Source organism: Cloeon dipterum, chromosome 1 (genome assembly GCF_949628265.1).
Source record: "Cloeon dipterum chromosome 1, ieCloDipt1.1, whole genome shotgun sequence".
Classification (NCBI taxonomy): domain Eukaryota; kingdom Metazoa; phylum Arthropoda; class Insecta; order Ephemeroptera; family Baetidae; genus Cloeon; species Cloeon dipterum.
In genome coordinates, this window is record NC_088786.1 from 37,934,164 (window position 1) to 37,957,036 (window position 22,873).

Consider the following 22,873-nt stretch of genomic DNA (forward strand, 5'->3'; position numbering starts at 1 on the left):
AATAAAATTTTACCAAAAATATATACAAATTATTCTAGGCAATTCACCTTTGTTTTACTTCTTATACTCCTCAAAATAGATACTAAAATTCCTAAAATTTTAAATTAAGGCTTGTAATTGGCCGGAAATACTTTAATTATTTCAAAAGATGTAAGAATTATTGCATTTTTATTAATCTCAAGCAGAGAAGAAAGGTATTCGGGAGTTTGCATGTCAGAAAATTTGAAAAATTCTTTAACAGAATTGAGTTTTTCGTGTTCCTTGAGCTGCAGCACGGCTATTCAAACACAGAAATGAAATCAATTGTATTTTTTTAAGTTAGTAACTATCCAAATTCGTCGGAAGAAGCGTTAATTAATTTACAGTGGGAATTCTCGTTCTAAGAATTCTGCAATGAATTTCCCGCCATTTTTATGTTAACAAGTTTTCGGCCAAACAAATCCGTCTTTTGATCTTGTCTGAAGCAAAAAACGTCACAAAAAATCCATGCACACCGCGTTTCCTCAGAAAACTAACTATAGGATGCGAATTTTTCAAAGAATTCTCACACTTTTCAGCTTTGCCGCTCTTTATATCTGTTGCAACTGTCAAAAGAATTTGGTTCTGAATTTGCATTCCATGAACGATCATAATTTCCCGCCATTTTTATTGTCCAGTTTCCAGTTGGGGCCAAGAATTAGTCTTTGTTTATGTAATCTCAAGTAAAAAGCATTTGTTGGTCATCCTGCCGCATTTCAGCTGTCAAAAACCAAAATAGATGCAATAAATCTTCAAAGAATTTTCACACCAATCGCTGCGTTGAAAGAAGTGTAAAAATACACTGCGAATTTTCGCTTAACAAGAGCTTAGCTACTTCGATTTTCCCGCCATATTTATTTAAGATTGTTTTAGCCAAAAATTAAGTCTTATAGGAAATTAAGCTGATTACCTGTAACATTTCTAGAGTATTTCATTTGTTTTCTCTCCTAATAATTAATTTATAATTCACGTCAAGAATAATTCAAATTACTGGCGGTTTTTGGAAAAATTTATAGCTTTTAGTCAATGAAATAATTTTGGCGGTAAATTTAATCTTGAAGTCGTCCAAAACTGTTAAAATCTGTTCAGAATATTTTTCTGCTGAAACTACACGCGCTTTCAAATTGCGCCGTTGAACATTTTAAAAAGAATTCCATCGAACACCGAGTATATAAAATTGGTCGCCGCTCTCTGATTTTCGGCTGCTCCCGATCTCCATCTCGGCGGGCAGGCACCCTCTCCATTGTGGCACAAACTTGGTGTGTGTGCGTGTCTAAAATTAGGTCTGCCTGCCTGCCGTCTTGGCACCGAGTCCGTCCCTCCAGACACGAGAAATCGCCGAGATTCTGTAGCCTCTGGCCACGTCATGCGGCGGCCTCCACTTTTTCAAGATTGTTCTCGACGAGACAGAAAGCGGAGCGAATAAAAAATATACATATTAAAGAAAAGAAGCCCCTGAAAAGCGCTGAGTAGGCAACTTGCAGTGCTTTGTCGCCCCGGGGGTTGCATATATTTGTAGCACAGATATAATTTACATTTTGGAATTTTACAAAAAAAAATGCAATTTTTATAGTTAATTTGACATGTGCCACGACTTTAATTATGATTTACAAGGGAGCCACGCCCCCATTTTAAAGTTTTCGCTGGTTTTCTATGCAATTTAACGATTTTCCCGCGGTTATTCAAACTTTCTGAGAAACCACGCCCTCTTTTCAAATTTCTGGCTTCTTTATTTTGATTTATGTGTCATTCTACCGCGGTTTACTAACATTATGCCACACTTTTATTCGGATTTTCAAAAGTGCCACGCCCCCATTTCAAATTTCCTCTATTAGTTTGATTTTCCCCCGGTTTTAAACATGAAATACGACCTCATTTTTAAATTATCACCACGAATTTATTTAAATTAACGATTTCCCCGAGTTTAAAATCACGTGCCACGCCCCCTTTTCAAATTTTCCTGCTCTCGTTGTGTACTACTCCTATTTAAAATAAATCTCCAACACGTCACGCGGAGCATGAGTTGTTGACGACCACGCGGCGTTTACTTTTTTAAATGCCTCTTTGTTTTCGCTAGCATGCACAAACAACAAAAGCGAGTGTGTGTATGTGCAGCGTCGAGTAAAATAATTGCAAATAAAAGAGGGGCGTTTGAAGAGAGAAGATTCGGTCCTCGAGATTGCATCGTCGCTTTTTGTTTTGCTCCTTTCCAGTGCTTTTATTCAGAGGGGGCGAGAGAGAGAGAGAATTAATCGTTTGATGACGTTGGCCCGAGGAGAACATGTGCCGAGCGTGGGCGTTTGAAGAAACACACACACACACTCTCACTGTCTCACACATTGTGCGGTGACTCATTCTCCAACTGGTCGAGCAGCCCACTCGCTTGACAATTACAAAATAAATAGCCCTCGCGGAGCAATCCAAGGCGAATATATATTCAAATAATCGTTTGATACGATCCCTCTCTTTTATTCCGAGTAATTAATGAGCCAGCACGTCCAGAATGGAATATAAATAGCTCTTAGCGCACGAGCACTGCTGCCTGACACACTTTTCAAGGCCCTTTTGGATTTTCTTCCGATTCGAGCACGGCGTGCGGTGCATTTTGCATCTCTAAATTTACAAAATTTACTAAATTAAATTATGTAAATTGAATTTTAATCAAGAGGTTTAGCTAGAACTCGAATTTTGGCACAAAATTTTAGTAATTCTAATTTTTAAATTGAATTTCTCTAAAATAAAAGCACAGAAACTTTTCAACAAAATTTTACACGTGTAAATAGGCGGTTTACAGATTTTTTAAAAATTCCAAAATGTTTAAACGTCACGAAAAACGACAAAAATGAGCCCGTATGACCTTTAACTTGGTATTCATTCGATCGGGCTCGATGAGAGGAATCTGAATCTCAATTTAGTTTTAAAATTTGACCACCCTAGTAATTGACCAGTTGCATGAACCCTAAGTGTTCGAAGCCGCCAACAGATGGCGCCACCGTAGACTTTCGATTTTAAGGCACTTCCGCTGCGATTTCAGACTCAATCTAGCTAGTGTGCATTCTTCAATTAATTTGCTATTTTTTGACGTGCTGAAAACCAAAATCGGTTCAGCCAATCGCCGTAGAATCGGGAAAAACTATTTTTTGAAATGAAACAATCTTTTTCAACGTTTCTACGGCGAATGGCTGAACCGATTTTGGTTTTCAGCACGTCAAAAAAAAGCAAATTAATTAAAAAAAGCAAAATAGCTAGATTGAGTCTGAAATCGCAGCGGAAATGCCTTAAAACCGCTTAAAACAAATTTTTCAAAGAAAGTCTGTGGTTGCGCCATCTGTTGGCGGCTTCAATAACTAAGGGTTTATGCAACTGGTCAAATTGATATATTATTTTAATTTAAAATTCCTAGCGGACCCATAAAAATGCCTTTGTTTTTAAATTAAAATTAATTAATTTTTGGTTTAAATCATTCTATCACGTGCTCAGTAATTAAAAATAAAAACCGTTGTACCAAATTTACATTTTTTTATCTCTTTATTTAACCTAGTTTTTTCTTATCGAAGTAATTAATTACCGTGAAAACAGCAATCGTATAATTTTGCCAGACATGCGATAAATGATTAATCTCTGCTTATCAGCATTATTATTTTTTGTCTGTCCAGTGGCAATTTCACGGTTGATCTGTCTGCTATTATATTTAAGCAGATGCACCCCTGGCGGAAAATGGACACGCAGATTTGCCGCGTTCTTTGATTCGTTTCCGGCATCGAGTGGGTGAGTGTGTTTACGCAAGGGTGATCTGCATTTCCTCTACTTTGCCAGGAACCATGAAATAATGCTTTAATCCCCCTTCCTCCCGTTGGCGCAGTGCTTGAAAATGATAAAGAGAGCTAAAAGCACACGTATACGCACTCAGCCCTATCGGATGCGAGTGATTATGTTGCGAGTAGAAAAATTATACACTTCATGTAAATTAATATTGTATTTCAATGTCGTTTTTTATTTTAGATATAAAAATAATACACTAAGATATAAAATTACATTTCAATGGCATTTCTCTGTACATTTACAAAATAGTTATCGATATGTTATTGTTGCTTTTGGATTTCTGACCAGCTGAAAACCATTAAAAATATACAGTTTTTGATTAATTTATAGATAAAATTTAGTTTAGAGAGTTTTAATGGGTCCCTTTTTTAATTCCTTAATTCCTTTGAGGATTTTCTGGACTCTGGAACTTGTATAAAATTTAATTTTTAGCTGAAAATTCCTTTATCCAAAAAAATTCATATTTTGCAGGGATTCAAACTCTTTCCTTAATGGCGGTATATTGAAAAATTTGGAGTTTAAAAAAATTCAAATTAAATTCACAACAATTTTAGCAAAAAATCAGAAGAAATAAATTGATCCTGCCAGAATTGGCATCATTGAATGGGATAAAATTGTTTTCAGCACCAAAATACGAAAAAACGTATTTATTTTTACTCCAAAATTTCGAGTTCAATTGAAAATGATGTGATTTTGCGTAGTTTTCAACCAGTTGTGAATGTTGTGATCGCCCTGAAATTGATGATGACTCCGCAGGACTTAAATTTGAAGCCAATTTTGCATCAAAGTCCTAAAACCTTGCCAACGAAAGGTCTGCATGGTCTGGATCCTGTCCTTTAATTCATAAATCTTTTGTACTTCGAATTAGATAAAAAATCGTTTTTTTTTATCAGAATGAACAAGTTCGACAAACTTTAGAAGAAATTAGACGTGTTTCCCAATCATCCAAAATGGTTAAAAATTGATGTTTTATTCAAAAAAATATTTTGTAAATTAGCCTAGAATTTATTAAAAATTTGAACAGTTTCATGGACCACTTTTGATTGTTTTTTTCAGTTCTAAGAACACTTTATACATTTTTTAATATACAAATGGCAGGAAAAATCAACACTCGTCTCCTTATACTAAATGAACAAAAATTGGTTTGAATTAATTGTGAGATATCCAATAATTTTATTTTAGTTTTTAAATACAATTTGTTGGATTTAGTGGGATTAAATAATTTTTTCTCGAACTATTACCTCATTAAAAATTATTGGAAATATACATTTCCTTATTTTAAATTAAAAATATATATCATTTTAACTAAGTAAAATAATTTAAATGAATTCTCATCGGGGCCAAAATGTACAATGTGCCAAAACTCTGGCATTAAACTCGAACTTTCGTGAAGAAATTCCTGTTAAAAATCCTCGCCAGCCAAATTTCCAAAAGCAACAAACAGAAAAACGGCACAATTGATAAAAATTAATTAGACGGTTTGCCAATTTTAAATGCGCAAAAAACAGCTGGAGAAAAAACCCTTTTAGGGTATTTCCGCATTTTTATGAATTTATAACTCGAAAAATTCACATTTCCCGCCATGTTTTTTGGTGAAATCCCCTTTTTTTGTCATCGTGCATATTGAGTTTTTTTAATCCTTTTTAATAAAAATGCGCTAAATTGCAGAAAAACACGCAAAACAATTTTTTTTGCAAAGCAGTGGGTTTTTCCGGGGAAATGCGCGTTCTTGCGAACCCTGAAAATAATTATTGCATACACTTTTCACAATTTCTGTACAACACAGTTTAAATACCATCTTTGACGAAGATTCTGAGCCCACCAATCGATTCCTGAGGGTCGAATTAGGTAAAGTGGATGTTTTTTCGGACCTAAAAGTGCAGCGCAACGTGCGAACTTTTTTCCCGCCAAAAAATATGAATGCGAGAAGTGCGCATGCGTGAGAGCTGGTTTGAGCACTTGCAGAGAGACCGCCTGTACGAATTAATTATTTGTCAGATCCAGCCAGCTCTCACGCATGCGCAGTTCTCGCATTTTACGTTCTTAATGTTTCGGCGGGAAAAAAGTTCGCACGTCACGCTGCACTTTTAGGTCGGAAAAAATGTCCTCTTTACCTAATTCGACCCTCAGGAATCGATTGGTGGGGTCAGAAACTGCGTCAAAGGCAGTATTTAATTAAAAAAAAACACTAATATAATTTATTGTGGGTCAGTATTCGGCGAACATGGCACTGCGCCTAAGCATGTGCTGGTAGTGGAGCAAGTCTTTGGGCACCGGGGGCGCCGGGCGCTTGTTTCGGGGCGCGTAGTGCTGCAGGCCGCGGCCCAAGGGGTTCCTGTTGCCCCTGAGGGTGGCGGGGTCGGCCCTGACCAGCCAGTGCGAGTCGTGCTGCCGCGACAGGGTGCAGCCGCCGCCCGCCCTCGGATAAGGGGGCGGCTTGCGCGGCCGGGGGGAGGGGAAGCGGCCCTCGGGGTGCCCGAGGTGCGCCCGTGGAGGTACCCCGAGGGGCCGCTTTCATGACTGCAGCCGCCGGCACAGCGACACCGAGCCCAGGAGGACGGCGATTTGCAGCAAGAGCAGCACCCCGACCACCCCCGCCGCGTAGACCCACTGCTCGCTGAACCACTCCTCCAGAGGGCGAAGACAACCCTGGAAACGATATTAAGGAAATTATTTAATCTATGTGTAGAAAACAAGAGCAAAAAATTGTGAATGGTACGATAAAAAAAATCAAAGCAAAAAACTTTAAAATAGAGTAGATTTTGGGGGCGTTGGTGGCGCCGGGGGCAGGAGGTGGTTGCAATTGATTTTAAAAGACGAAGAATTTTACGGCGAGTCTAAAAAACTTTGGTTTTTAACTCTACGACCCTTATCAATCGAGTTATTAATTTTTTAAGTCGGAAAAAACGCGAAATGTGACATTTCAAACTTTTGTTTTCGGGGCCCAGGTGGGGCCCTTTGGGCTGTGCGGCAATTATACTGGCAGCAGTCGATGATCCTTAGTGGGGCACGTTTGCACATCTGAGGTTTTTCAAAATCGGACCATTTTTCGAATTGCTAGAAATTTGTTTTGACTAAAATTTCTAAAAAGTCAAAATTAAAAAAAAATTGCCACATAACGGAGTTTTCCCGGATATACTGCCTAGCCATCCTACGTTTTGATAAAGTTTTATCAAAATCTTCAGACCAATTTTCTTTATAAATTCAAAATATTCGGTTTTTAGTAGTTTTTACGACAACTTCCAGTTTCCGGTCACCATATTTCGCGATCAAGAAACCAAAACAAACGGTCAATCGATGCAAAATTTATCTGGAGACATTTTAAGACCAATTACGATCTGATCTGATCAAAATCCTAGGAGGAGTAGGTTTTTAAACGTTGATAAACGTCATTTTTACTCTTTTTCCATTCGATTAACATGGGAACTCACAAAATTCACCATATTTTCCGCAGGGGGACCCGTTAAGAGGGTTCCTACCTATTCCATCGCACGTGTACGTTCAACGCCAGTCTGGAAACCGATTTTGAGATTTTCCGCGCCAATAGAAAAATTAAAATTCATTTTTTGCGGATATTTGGCTTAAGCCAAGTGGAAGAGCGAAAATGGTTTTATTTTTATTTAAATTCAGCCGTTCGTTTGATCGTAGACCACGACCCCTCATTGGACAGGTCTTGGACAGGGCTTTGACCTGCGGTATCTTTGTGACCTTTATCAGGGTAACGCGACCTGAGATCCGCTCCCAGGGCGATTTATAATGCTAAAAAATTCAATAATTTTGATAACATTGGGCTAAACTCGGCGAAGATTTTTACCCTCGCCTATCACCAACCTTCCTCAGGTCACGCGAACTGAGGGCAGTTTTTTTGCCTCGACGTTAGCCACTTGTAAATCAGGGTTAGTACCTGTTGAAACCTTTCCACCTTGTTGTCTTTGTGATCAGGCGCCTGGCACGCGGTGTTGTTGAACGGCACAGGGTCGAGGAAGGCTCTCTCGTCGCCAGGTGCGTTTCTCAGGTGGCAGCAGGTGAGCGGCACCCGCATCTCGCGGCTGCCCAGCTCCTGCATTCGCCACCACGACGCCTCGTAGTCGCTCGCACCCAACACACCACAACACTTAAACTGAAAAAAATACAATTTAATTTAATATAAAATTATTTAATTTATTTAAAGACTTCCTGAGGGTTGAAATAATTGGGATAAATAATTATTTTGATTAAAAAACGTTTTGCGCGCCAAAGCAACGTGCTTTCCGCCTCTTTTCGCACGTTACAAACCCTTTTTCAACCAGAAAAATTATTTCCCCCACCGATTTCAACCCTCAGGAATCGATTGGAATATAAAAAAATGTGGTTTCAGTGAATTTTTAATTATTATTTAAAATTTGAGCCGAAAATTCCTTAAAATTCAGATGAATATCGCTACTAAGTGAAAATTACTGCATTTTCAATAAATTAAATCCCCTGAAAACCTTATACTGGGCGAGGTCATAGGCGGCCGTGAAAAGCTCGTGTCCCGGAGCGGCGAAATGGACTTGGAGAACGTCGGTCAGCGTCTTGGCCTCGAGAATTCCGGCAACGCCGATCAGAGTTTTTCCCACGGGCAGCGTCGAGAGGAGGATGACGAGGCCGGCCTGGCCCAACAGCAGCACCACCAACAGCCCGATCAACTAGTTTAAAAAATAAACAAATTTCCTTCGAGTTTAAATTTAAATTTGGCACTGACTGTGCCGAGGAGGGCCCTGCTCTTGTTGCAGGCGCTCCAGCAGCCGAGGAGGGCGGTGGAGCAGGCGGCCAACCCCGCGCAGCCGACGGCCAGGGCGGCGTAGTAGAAGGGCGGGTAGTGCACCTTCTGCGCCTCGGCGTCCAGCAGCAGCAGCCGCGAAAGCAGCACCCGCTCCGTGTCCGAAAGCAGCAAAGCACTCAGCACCACTAGACCAACACCAGTTGCCTGCAAAAATTCAAAATAAAATAAATTAAAATTACAAATGCTATTTTTTAATTTAATTTTTATTCTGAGAAATAAAAATTCAATGAAAAAGAATAAATACATTTTTAATAAATTATCCTGAATTTTCCTACACTGTCTGAGTTTTTTTTTTTATAATTAGAACGAGAAGCTCAACTTAATGGAGACAAAAATCTTGCCGAATGCAGTCTGGTAAGCTTCAGATAGGTCATTTTAGTATATGGAAGCAATTTAAATGTAGAATTGAGTTTAGATTTGATTTTTTGGGGTCGGAAAACATAGGGATCGACACCAATATCGGCAAATTTCACCGAAATTGACGAAAACTCACCCCCTGGGGTTGAGGGTTGAATTCAACCCCCTCAAATTTACGAAAATATTAAAAAATGACACAAAATCTGAACAAAAATTAGTTAAATTCGTGAAATTGAAATTAAGAATCTAATTTTGGGGTGAAAAAACACGTTTTTCAAAATTCAAATTCGGATTTTTCAAAAATACAGAAAAACCAAAACACCAATTTTTGATATGTTATTTCTTATTAGCTAAGGCACATTTTGACTATCTTAAAATAAAAATTTTTCATTCCCTTCCATATGCAGGAATTTCTTAAAATGTTAGGTCAAATTTTAGTGACCTTGACCTTTGACCTAGAAAGTTTGTCCCCGTGGAAAAGTTGTTGGAAATTTAATTTTAATTATTTTAGACACCTTAATTACCAATTTATCTTTACCTTAACTATAGTTATAATTTTATCCCTGTAAAAACTTTCTAAAAATCGGCTAAAAATAATAAATCTAATTAGCAATCATTCCACATCCACTAATATGCGTTTTAATAATACGAATCTCGCGTGCCTGCGATCGTAACAGCTGATAGATTGTATACATTTATTAATTTATTTACGATCGATGGCTAATTGAAAATACGCACGTCCAATTCAATGCATCATGTGCGAGCAATAAATCACACGCGACTGCTTCTCTTACACCGCAAATAATAATCCTAATATGCGATTCTCGCTTGCCGTCACGCTCGGCTGTGTTAAAATTATTAAGTGCGCGCCAATATAGGGTTTCTCCTCGCTCGCTCGCGCGGCACTTGATATATTTCACTTCACACAAAAAAAAACTCTCTCATCGAACCCTAAAAAACCGGATTCCTTTGCGCCGAATTCCACGCACGAGAAATATTTCGCCTTTGTCCCATTTGATTGTGTTTTCGAAAGTTGAAATAAAAATAGGGCGTTGATATTATGATCTTTTAGTTGAGATTTATTTATTTTTTTAAACAGGTGCCGGATTTACGTGACGCGCAAGTATGGCGTCTGGTAGAGTGCGGCGGGAAATTGGAATATTTTTGCTATTATTTCTTTACTAACAGCAGATTAGCCCGGTAATTGGCGAATCTACCGTTAGATGGCACATCAGGATGATGAAAATGTAATTAAATACGCGGGAATGAAATCATTAGGTCGGCACGCCCCTTTTTTGACGCCTCTATGATTAGCCGCTGGACCGTCTCCTGATTAGCCTCCATTATTTCGACGCCATATTGACTTCTGACCGGCGGGAAAACCAACACAGATCGCAACCTGGGCCCCTGGTGGGAATTGCAACTGCGCAGAAGTTTTTAATTTGGTTCACGCATGCGCAGTAGTGAGTTTCAGCCTTCCTGTGAGATGAAGAAGCGATCTGAACATTCTGCGCATGCTTAAGATGCGCACAAGTTTACTGCGCAGCTTCAAAATGGGCGTATATTCAAACAACTATAAATTTCGAAGCCATATTGACTTCTGACCAGCGGGAAAACCAACACAGATCGCAATCCGGACCCTGGTGAATTATTAGTATGTATGGAAGTGTCGAAATAACCAAAGTATGATGCTTTCCCGGAAAATTTCTGGGAAATTAAAGGATATCTCAAGTTCTAATAAAGCTAGAACATCAAACTTTGTGCCGAAAGATGCCAATTTAGAGGGCAAAAAAATTTTTATATTGGCTAAAAATGTAAAAAATGTATCAAATTTGAGTAATTTTTAAGTTTAACGTGAAATATTGAATATCTCAAAAACTCCTGCTTTTATTTTTTTCTAAATACGGGATAAAATGTTGCCTAAATTGTATTTAACATGTCCGGAAATTTTTCAAGGAGATGGATTTAAGAATATTTTAGATAAAGAAGGTCAAAGGTAAAAAATCAGGAATTTTTTAGTTCGTGTAAAATGTGAAAATAATTTAAATTGAACGTTAAGCAGATTTTTACTCTCGGGGTCACTCCTGAGGTCGGAAAAAAACCAAATACACAAAGAGAGAAAATTAATTTTAATTAATTCCCAGACACATTAAGCTTACTGATTTTATGAGATTTTAAAGAATAATTAATTATTTTATTTTTAAATTTTTCTCACACCTTTCTAAATTAGTCATTTGCCTAAAGTAAAATTAATTTTTCAGGACCCTCCCCTATATTTATTTTTGTTTAATAAATGTTTGTTTTTAAATTTTATTTCAAAATGTGTAGACCTATAGAATAATCAAAATTTTCCGAAAATAAATTTGGTTTTTCTATTCCGTTAGGTCTTCTCATTATAAAATTAATTTGTCTGCACATTATTCAGGTCGATCTAAACCTTGAAATTTTAAACAAACCACAGCTTGAAAATAAAAAATAAAAAAGCTGCCTTTATTTATTAATTTTGAATTTTTATTAAATTAGTTTAATTTGAAGAAAAAGTCCGCGTCAAACCATAAATAAAACCTGTTGCTCCATTCATTTTTATTCTTTTACAGCGTCAGAGCAATTATTTTTATTATAACGAACGGTCTGTGTGTATTTTTACACGAAAATAATAATAATTGTGTGTGTGTACAAAGCCACAAAGCGAGAGCTGGCGCTGACAATGAGAAAGAAGGCAAGTCGGCGAACTCATTTTCCCAGGCGAGACGCACGTACGAAAATACGGTGTACGCGCGTGTGATTTTTCAATATTTTTACAGCCTCTCGTCGCGGCCAGGCCACAAAAGGTTTTTCGGCAAAAGTAAGTCAGGTGGAGTGAAGTGGACTGTGGCGCGCAACACGTATACGTTGCAAAAAGCGTGAAATTTGCTTGTGTAGCGAATCGGAAATCACAAAAAAAAATAAATAAGCGCAGGCGAAAGCTGAAAGTAAAGCAGCTCATTACGTATATTGGCGGGTTTGCTTTAGCGGGCAAGTATAACACACAAGTAAATCATCATCTTGTTATGAAAATGATAAAAAGAAGAAGTGAAATCAGGCCAGTTATAAATCGAGATTTCAAAAATGAAGGAGGGAAATGAGTTAAATAAAATTAAGAATGTACTTAAAAATAATTAGTTGGACGCTAAAGAACTGGAAATCATTTTCATGGTCATTAAATTAATTTTATCGTAAGCTTTGAGTAATTTATAATTAAAAACAACTAGCAAAAAAATTAAAATCCCTGGTACAATTTTAAAAATGCAAATATAAAAAACGTGAAACGAATTTGATTTAAAAAAATTATTAAATATTAAAATAAATTAAAAAAAGGAATGAATTTTGACTGACCAAGAAGAGGGTGTTGCAGAGGACGAGGAGGACGCGGCACGCGGTGTCTCGGCGCGCGGACATGATGATGCACCTGTGGCCGTCGCTCGCTCGCGGTGCCAGCAAACTGACTGACTGGCTGGCTGTGTTTGTTGCTGCTTTGGCTGTTTCGTTCGTTCGTTTTGATTAGGTGGGACCCGCGGCAGCATGCAGCATCGCGTCGTCGGCAAGAGGAAACGGAAACACGCTCGAGTGCCCGAAGAGCCATCGGCGATTTAACACGCGAAACCAACTCACTCGGCACTCGCGCGCCCACCCTTCATCAGCAGGTGCATTTATTGCCATTGTTTTCACAATCCGACGAGTGACACCTGCTTTTTGCTTTCTAATCCAAATAATATATGTGTATTTAAATGAGAAAAATGGTCATTTAAATAAATAGAAACTCTAATTTTCCTAATTTTAGCTGAAAAGGTATTTGTGGAATAATCTGACAGATTCCGGCATGAATTTAAAGCTGCCAATATAGATGGCGCTAGCGGTTAATTTTTATTTTAGGGCGCACATTCCGCTGCGATTCAAGCTGATCATTTTCGAAATTCTCGTGCACACCAATCGATTCCTGGGGTTCGAATTAGGTTAGGCGACCAAAGTTCAGTGGGTCATGCGCCCAAAAACAGCAAGAATAACCTGTGTACTTCGCTCTGATTGGTCGAGCTCCGTTCAGTCACGAGATCGCCTGTCACGGCAAGCCCCCTTCCTAAACTTAGATTTGACGCATGCGCCGGGTTTTACCAATCAGAGTGAATTGCACAGAGGTTCTCATACTCTTTGGCGCCAAAAGCACATCCGAAAAATTCGTCAATTGTGGCCTTAAGTTCTGAAAGAACAGAAGCTGGATTCCAGTCCTAAATCACAGCTTAAAAGCGAATATATATTAACCGCTGGGCCCCATCTATTGGCGGCTTCAAACACTATAAATGCGATGCGCAGAAACCTACCGCGCATGCGTGCGATGCGCAGAAACTTACCTTACATGGGACTGAGAAATGCGCTGGGAAGTACAGCAGCTCTGCGCGCGCTCTCCCTTGTCCGCTCCTCTTATTAAGTTATCTAGGAACTTGCCTGTCATGTCCACGCCGCCATATTCCCTCGGTTACGCCCCCTCAAGAAACAGCGGAAATCGGTAGCCGAAGAGGGAGGGGCTGGTGCGGCTAATCTGACGCCTCTCCTCGGCCACACCAGCTATGACGCATGCGCAGTTCTCGAATATACTTTCAAAATTTTTGGCGCAATAAAGGATTATCACGGAATTCTCTTTCAATGATTTTTTGTATTGGTTAAAAGAGAAAAATTACAAGAGTATTTTAAAATTGTGATATAAAGACGCATTGTTTATATGAAACAATGGCTAAGCTGGAATTACTCGAATTACTGAACGAATAGCGTTTCTCAAATCAGTGAAACTTTTTAAGTGAGAGGAATAGTCATCTAAAGAGCGATCAATCCTATTAGGCATAAGCAATTTCTTGAGATTCTGCAAGATTTCGCGACTTTGAATCCGAGCTATGACGCTGGCGTTGTCGCTGAAGTTAATTTTGCGTAGGCCAATGCAGAGATCTTCAAGAAGCGGGGCTGACAAAATGCTCGAAAAAGCGACGACATGATGGGAATAACTGCAATAATTTAAAACAATAATAAGAGAAAACAACGAAAAATTAGTCAAATATAATCAAATTTTTTCTTTTCCTTTCTATTCCTGTTTTATTTTTAAGACCATCTTTGACGATGTTTCGGAGGTCATCAGGTTTTCTGGAGGGTCATATTAGGTAAAATAGATATTTTTAACGACCAAAACGTCGAGCGCGACTTGCGAAATTTTTCCTGCCAAAACAATATGAACCACTATTCGCGAGAAGTGCGCATGCGTGAGAGCTGGCCTCGATCTGACAAAGATGCCATTTTTACAGGTGGTCTCTCTACAAGAGCTCAAACCAGCTCTTGCGCATGCGCATTTCTCGTTCAAATTGATTTGGCTGGAAAAGTTTGCACGTCAAGCTGGACTTTTTGGTCGGAAAAAATGTCCACTTAAACTAATTCGACCCCCAGGAATCGATTATTAGTGGACTCAAAAACTTGTACAAAGACGGTCTTTTTAAATTAAATTATATGAACTTTAAAATAAAAGCAGGATTAATTAATACTTAAAAATTGGGAAATTTAAAATCTAACGATAAGAATTTGCAGGGTTTAAAATTAAAATTAGCTAATAAATGAAAAAAAATTTATATTGGCGGGTTGGAAGCAAAAATTACAAACCAAGGGTAAAAAGAAAGATTTTTGGATGGCTTTCCAAAAAGTTGAATTTTTTTCTATGATTTCCTTACCTCAAATCCTCATTACTCCAAAAAAATCGTTTCAGTTGTTGCATCGCATAAACAGGTGCGTCATTCCAATGTAAATAGCAATCAACTAATTCCAAAGACTGAAGATGAGGGCAGAAGATGAAGATTTTGCTGAAGGTCATCTTCTCCTTGCTCCGAATACCGCTTAGACGCAACTCCTGTAGAGTCTCTCCGTTTCTTCTCATGAAACGCTTTAAGGCGTGTGTCGATTTACCATCGCAAACAAATTTTGCGTATTCTATTACTGGAAGGTGCGGAAACTCGACCATTTCTTCAGTATCCTCTAGGAAAAAGCAATCAATCTGAAATATTAATTTAATAAAATTGAGTTAGTTTTTATTTTTCTACTAAAATGGAAATAAATTCTTACGTGTATGGCTTGTAGTTTTTGAGCAAACAGTTGAGCCAAAGAAAACTCTCGAATATATATTGGCTCATGGCTCAAACTAAGGGAATAATTCTTAGTTGAATTAGTAGTTTCCATGTGCAGGGATATAAACCCAACGCTCAATATTGACGCCTCGATGTGCACGTACACAAAGTCATCCCTGATGAGGGCAGGAGTTGGTACTTCGTCAATTGCAACCGACTTCGCTATGATTTTCTTTAATTTTTCGCATCGACGGGAGATGTCCAAAATTCCTGACAAAGGGACAACAACTCGATTTATCTCAAGGATGGTCAAATTCTTGAGCTGAATAATCGAAGCCAATTCGCGTTCTTCGAGGGAATGATCACATCCGAAGGGACTTTCGATTTTTAATTCCATTAGGTTCGGTGTGTTCGCCCCTAAGCACCTGATTAACTAAAAAACGAATCGTAAATATTGCATATTGGCATTAATAATTTAAAATGCATTTTACCTCTTGAAAGCGAGAGTTGGGCCAGGTATAGAAATCGCAGCTCGTTGACGAAAACATGCCGGTGTCCATTTTTGTACGAAATTTCGACTTGATCAAGCAAGGCAGAATTGCCCATATTTTGTCATTGGGATATTTTTCGCCGATATGGCATTTTAATGAATGGTCCTTCGCCCTTTGAAGCACTTCTTCGAGCATCTTCTCCCGCACAGGTCCTTTAAAAAAATTCGTCGCTTAATTTCATCATTGTGAAACAGTTTAACATTTCATTCATTTTTATAAAGACTCCGTATTTAACGAAGTTTCTTAGCCCACCAAACGATTATTGAGGATCAAATTAGGAAGAGTGGAGATTTTTCCGACTTTTTTTTCCCACCAAAATCAATTGAACGTATTTGCGAGAAGTGCGCATGCGTGAGATCTAGCTGGATATGACAAAGAAGTCATTCGTACAAGTGGACTCTCTGCAAGTGTTCAACCGCAGCTCTGACGCATGCGCAGTTCTCGCATCATATTGTTTTGGCGCGAAAAAAGTTAGCGCGTCGCGCTGCACTTTTTAGTTAGGAAAAATGATCTACTTTCCCCAGTTCAATCGATTGGTATGCTCAGAAACTTCGTCAAAAACTGTTTTCAAGAGCAAAACATTTTGAAATTTGTTGTATTTTTCTATAGAAATTGCTTTGCTTACCAATACAGGTCTTAAGTAATTCCTCGTCATACCTTTCGAGGTTTTCATACACAGTTTTGATAGCCAGGTGCAATAGCCTGGGTGGCTCCTGTAAGAAATAATTAGAGGTTTTTAGCGACAAAAGCGCAGCGGGAATATACGCCGAGTTGATAATAATTATGACCGATTGTTGGCATTATTAATCAGCCGAGTTGAATGTTGAATAATATAGTTCAGTGGATCACAGTTTAAGGAGAGTGATTTTATTGTTGGAGGCATAATTAGAGAGAGCAAATATAAAAATAAGCAAGGCAGAGTTAGTAATATTGAGGAGAGGCTTTTGAGAATGGCTTGGCTCAGCAGAAGAAAGAGAAATTATTTAGAGAGAGATCGGCGGCGGCGGCGGAGGAGGGTCAGCACGTCGGACAACCCACCCTCTGGCTCTGCGTGGACCGTAAGTTACACGGAACAGCCATCTTCATCTTGATATAAAGTTAACAAAAATGAAATGAAAAATAAAATTTCAAACATTTTCTATAAAATATATTTTTTAACAATTTGTAAAGCAAATAAGGAATTATTTATTACAGTATTTTTAAAGTAACATTTTGCCTATCTGACACAAGGTTCTTTTCCTCTCCACGGATTATTCATACAAAATTAAACCAGGCAACAAAAATTAACCAAGTGCATGTATATTTTTAATGAAAAGAATTGGAAAGCGAGCAATTTAAAAATATCGAGTTTTATTGTCGTCTCGAGCCAAGAATGCGCGCACGGAGAAAGGGTTGGCTCCAATTTAACGATCGTTTAAGAGCAGCGAACTCTCGTATAAACTTTCGCTTTTCGGTTTTATCACCCGCGCATGAGAGACGCTAATTTTCGGAGATGGATTTGAAGGGAACAGGTGTTGCATCTGGCGCCAGCCTAGTTCCGTTTTGTTCATAGCGTATAAAGTATAAAGCCGGCTTTCTGGCTTCTTTCGACACGGTGTCCAACTTTTTTAAATTGGAAGTCTGCGAGAAAACTATTCGTTTTTGAGTAAAGACATTGTTTGCATTCGCCACGGCGACGGTGAAAGAGGAAAGAGGCAATTATAATTGAGGCCTGGATAATCGGAATGTAGGCGAAACACTTCTTTTACTAAGAACGAAAATATTTAAACATGTCTTCCCTTATATAATCGTCTCTATTCAAGATTTTTAAGGCAAATTTTCATAATTTTTATTTAGCCATTTAAAAAAGTTCGAGTAATTTTTCGAATTTTATGTCTACGCTTGAGTTTGAAAGAAATTTTTCCCGAGTAACGACTCGCTAAGAAATGCGAAGTATGTTGCGTTTGGTTTTCTAAAAATTCTTATCGTCCTTTTTGTTGCCTCTCGGAAAATCTGCCTCTGAATTTTAATGATAAATAATGCATGCTCCAGATTTTTGTTAAAAACGAGGGTAAAAAGTTTTTTATTTAGAAATATCACTGATTTTACTTGTTGAATGTTGAATAATATATTTAAGTGGATCACAGTTTAAGGAGAGTGATTTTATTGTTGGAAACATAATTAGAGAGAGCAAATATAAAAATAAGCGAGGCAGAGTTAGTAAAATATTGAGGAGAGGCTTTTGAGAATGGCTTTTCCCAGCAGAAGACAGAGAAATTAAATAGAGAGAGATCGGCGGCGGCGGCGGAGGAGGGTCGGCAGTGTCGGCACGTCGGACAACCCTCCCTCTGGCTCTGCGTGGACCGTAAGTTACAGGGAACAGCCACGCATAACATTTTTGGTGGTGTAACAGAGAGAAAGGTCGCCACATAGATAAAAACGCGCCGACTCAGGAGACAATTTTGTTAATATTTATGATCCCTGGATCGGATAATGCCGACGGAAAGTCGCCGAAAATTTGGACTTTCTCAACTATTTGGCCTTTCATGCTTTAGCCAATTTTCAAATCGAAGCGAGGCTGCTATTATGTGTACAAAAACACGCCTTAAAATTATTAGCATTGAGAAATAAAGGAAAGGAACTTCCCTGCAAGTTTTAAAAATTAATCTTTACCATTTTTGTTGCTCTTGCTGTGCAGGGTGCAGGGAAGGAGAGAAGACACACGTACGAGGGTGAAATCACGACTGTGAATGGCGAGATCTTCCCTTTCCTTTATCTGAGCGACGCTCACCCTTTGTTTCTCCTCCCACGTCGTTTCTCTTCTTGTATTCCACACTATTTTTTGGAATTTCACCTGAAAACAACAAAAGACCAAACACTGCAACTGACCCCTCAGCCGAGTGGCTCTCCAGCTGCGCGGAATATAAAAGGTGGTTGGAATTCTTTCCTCATAAATAGGCATGCAGGGGAATGAATTTAAATTGTGTGAAAAGACAAGACAAAAATTCATTTGCAAGCTATAAATGCGCGAAAAAGCATCAATTAAAATAAAATTTTGTTAGCAATTATTAATGCAAATTGGTGCCAGTATGGATATATGGAACCTACCTAGATAATTCCGATCGACAGGGGGGCCTCCGAAAGGGGTAGGGGTGCTGAGGGGTCGAGGCGAGTCAAAGCCTGAGAGGTCTTTGGCCAGGGGCCCCCTTTAACGGAATCATTTCCCTATGCTTCCGTGTAAAAAAGTCGCCTAAAGGGGGTGGATCAGGGTGAAACTTGGGTGGTCAACGCAGGGTGGCCCACAAACGTGTTTTCAGATGAGCAAGCCCGGATTTCTCCCATAGCAGAATTTAAATAAAAAAATAAATGACTTTTTGAGATTCTTTAAGGGGCACGCGGGGGTTGCGGGGGAGGTGGGGGTTGGAAAAGCAGCTTATCTCCCGCAGAATTTTACGGCAAATTTTAAATTTAAATTTTAAAAATGCTAGCAATAAGAGATGGCGCCACTGTTCATTTCTCACTTTCAGGTGGTTCCGTCCTTAGCCTGGATTACGACTGGAATTATCAAAAGAATCTTTTCCATTCTCTCAAAGCAGATAGCAGGTGAAGAATTTTTGTTTTCAAGAATTTTTTGAATAATCTTACTCGTTTAAACCGTGGTTGGCAGCACTGATTTAGGTTTTGCTACTGAACAAAAAATTGTTTGCATTTCTGGGATGCTGAGAAGGTGTACATTTTGATCTTAAATTTGAGTTCTAATTTATAGACCGTCTTTGACGAAGTCTTTGAGCACACCAATCGATACTTGAGGGTCGAATTATTAGGCAAAAAGTGGTTATTTTTTCCGACTAAAGAGTCCAGCGCGACATATAATTTTTTTACTGAAGAAATGCGGCTAATCTGACGGTTCTCCTCGGCGACACCAGCTCCGACGCATGCGCAATTCTTGCATACAGGTCCATATTTTTGGCGGTAAAAAAGGTTCACGGAATTATCTTTTAAATGATTATTATTAGTTGTTTATTTGTTTATTCTCACACTTAGTCAAAATACATTCATGTTATTAAAAAGTTGTCAGATTTATATAAAACATGTGAGAAAAGGCAGAATACCTGGCAAACATCTTAAAACTTTACCCAGGAGGGCAAAGCCGGTATTGGCCTATACTAGAGGAGTGACACTTTAAAAAATCGCACTCACAAATGCCTTGCACACTGCTGGAAACTGTGTCGCCGAACAGTCCTTCATGGCGGGTGGTGCAGCGTTCCACTCCGCAACGACACGATAATCAAACGCATTTTGGCCGAGCTCAGTGCGCGCTGGTGGCTGTTGCAGTCGCGGATGCAGCGGGTCGTCGCCGCGGTGCACGCGGCCCTCGGTGATGCGCGCCATTGTGTTGTAATCTGTGAGGCCACACAGACTCTTCTTGAAAAAGAGCAGGTCATTGTTAGGGATGTTGTGCCGACTGCTCGGGTGTTGCGGGGCTCGGTCCGCGCGCTCGCGAGCGCTCATGGGGTTCTGGGGGGTTGGTGTCTAGGGGGGAGGGTTGACCTCACTTGGGATTCTTCGCTCGCGGCACAAATAGATAGCTCACTAACAATCTCTAAACCTGACTTAAAGCGCTACTGGAATTTAAGACACAAAACTATCTAGTCCTGGTTTAAGGGCAAATGTTCAAAAGGGAAACAAGCAGGGTTTGGCAAGCAAGGAAACTGATTTTATTGGCAAACTAATTTAATTACAAAGTGAAAGAGACTCTACTTTAATAGGGCAGGAAAACAGCTCTGAAGGAGCTGTGAAAAACCTCCCAAAAGAACAAGTGGCTTTAATCTACTGAATTTAATTTGACTTCACAACTACTGAGAGAAATTACACAGAATTGGAACTAGTGTGTTCGCCGGCGGCGGCCAACTGGCGGGCGCCCAAGTCAGGCGGCGGCCTCCTCACATAGTGGCCATGCCCTGAACTTGGTAACAACGCGTCCCACACAGGCCACACCGACTAGCACAACAGTTTCCCAATTTCCAAGCCAATCGCGGAACTCGCGGGCGAGAAGCGGGCTAATAACTGTAACAAAACGCGACAAAGTCACGTCCAGATTGCCGTGTTCAGTCCCAGCCACGCAAGTTCCACGCAATCTGACGCAATCCGCCGCGAGAAACAGAAACTTCATCAATCCGCGATCATCCGCTCTAAATCGCACTTTAATCCGGTGAGTGGCGCACGCCCGGCTCACCGACAAGCGATATCTCTCACAAAACAAGGAAAATTCACAAAGAAAAACTCGACTATTCGTCAAACTATCGCGGGACCACGTCAAGTCTCACTACTTGGGTGCTCTGTCCCGCGCTATTCTCGCTTCACAACTCGCTAAATCCCACTAAATCCCGCTAACCTTTATCTCGCCTACGTCGGTCAGGATTCCTGGACCCACACAGGTCGACAGGGCCGCCCTGAACGTTCACAAAACGCGCTGGATCGACGCGACGCCGTGTGCACTGTGCACCTCGCACACGCGTTCGCTCGCTTCCAGACTGCTGTCTAGCGCGCGCAGCGCTCTGATTGGTCGCGAGCGCTAGGCTCGCCTATTGCGCTCTGATGCCAACTTCTCTTTTGACTCTGGCGGGCGGGAACAAGGGGGATCACGGCCACATGTTTAAAAATTATCTGTTTTCTAAGATTCCTTTAAAAAATTGGCTTTGGCAACCTCTCTGCGCGGTTTTCGGCAAAACATAATGGAAAATAACCCCTTTTTAAGGAATCAGACAATAATCGCTTTTTGAACCGGAGATAATCGAAAAATAGTCGGTTTGGACGAAATAATCGAAAATAATCGATTTTTAAAATGTGTCAAAATGCTTAAAAATTGACGATTCGTACTCATTTGATAGTCCCGACATCATAGACGCAAAAGAAAAAATGGTCGACAACCCTAGTCATTGTACAAAAGTTGGGCCGGCACGGACAGCATTTTCTGGTTTAAAGAAAAATAATTACAAAAGTATTAACAACCTTGAAACCAAGCCTTGTGCCCAGCGTTGCCATTAATTTTCTTTCAATGTTGCATTGCCGTGATCCGCCCCCCGACGAAATATATCGATTTGTATCGATATTTTTGGTAGCTTTACATTGGTCATATTGGATAATATTTTACCCTCGATGTTTTTTCAGAGAATATATGTATTGATTAAATCGATATTCAATACGTTTGGCGTAGACTTAGAGACCTGCGCGGTTTTATTTCTTAACAACCGTTGTTACCAATTTTTTTTAGTGAAGTATTGCTATGGTATTTTTCCTTTTTTTCTAAATTTTTTGTACCTAATAAATAACGTATATACAATACAAATTGATTCCTCGAAATTTAGGCTCAGATTTGAGATAATTGCGGTTCATTTTGGTTGTATATTTAAATTATATATACATATATTACAAAAATATATCATAATCGTGGACTGGACTTTAATATTTATTATTGTTTATTCAATTCACTGTTTCCGGGGCTCTAGCTCGGGGCCCCGGAGCCCGATTCGAAAAATTCCTACCGTGGCATACACTTTGGATGTGGGGAAAGAGAATCCAAATTCAGCCAAAATTAAGGCTTTTTCCATTTTCTCAGCAAACGTGGTGCGATACACCATATGGAATCTGGGTGAAAATTTCCGGCGAAGCGAATGGTGTTAAATAACAATCAGAAAAAAATGATTTTTCATGAAAATCGGTGAAAATTTGAAAACTGTCGGGAAGTTCAGCTCGAGGGGGAAACTGTGGGGGGCAAATAATCGTTTTAATAAAAATTTGAAATTTGATATACGTCCAGAAAATGGCAAGTTAATCCTGAAAAATTTTGTTTTTGTGAAAATTATACCAAAATTGTCCATTTCATAAGGGGTCCAAGTTTGGCTTTGCAGCTCGGATCTTATATATGGGTCCAAAGAAAAAATAAGAACAGATTCTGCGAAAGCTGATGAAATTTGCAATCTTATATAAGTGGAAATATATTTTCCAGCACCATCAAATTTTCTGGTAAATTACTGAAATGTTCACTTAACTTAATGAGAAAAAGAAAAATTCAAGAAAAATTAATCAAGCAGGTGACTAACATTTTGCTGGGGATCTTCATCAACATTTCATGAAAAGTAAAAACATTCGTGAACGCCGTTATCGGGTTGCATGCAATATCCCAAGTGTCCGCCTGGAACCTCCGATAA

At 39.3% G+C, this 22,873-nt stretch overlaps 1 protein-coding gene across 1 annotated transcript; it reads right to left on the reverse strand.

Annotated features, from left to right (window-relative positions):
* Positions 1-4,012: 4,012 nt before the first annotated feature.
* LOC135933915 (leukocyte antigen CD37-like) lies at positions 4,013-12,518 on the reverse strand. The gene is made up of 5 exons (XM_065475327.1): positions 12,377-12,518; positions 8,564-8,788; positions 8,310-8,507; positions 7,745-7,960; positions 4,013-6,489 (listed from the first exon to the last, which is right to left on the reverse strand). The coding sequence occupies exons 1-5, from the start codon at positions 12,437-12,439 to the stop codon at positions 6,355-6,357; spliced, it is 837 nt and encodes a 278-aa protein (XP_065331399.1). The 5' UTR covers positions 12,440-12,518; the 3' UTR covers positions 4,013-6,354.
* Between the last annotated feature and the right edge of the window lie 10,355 nt (positions 12,519-22,873).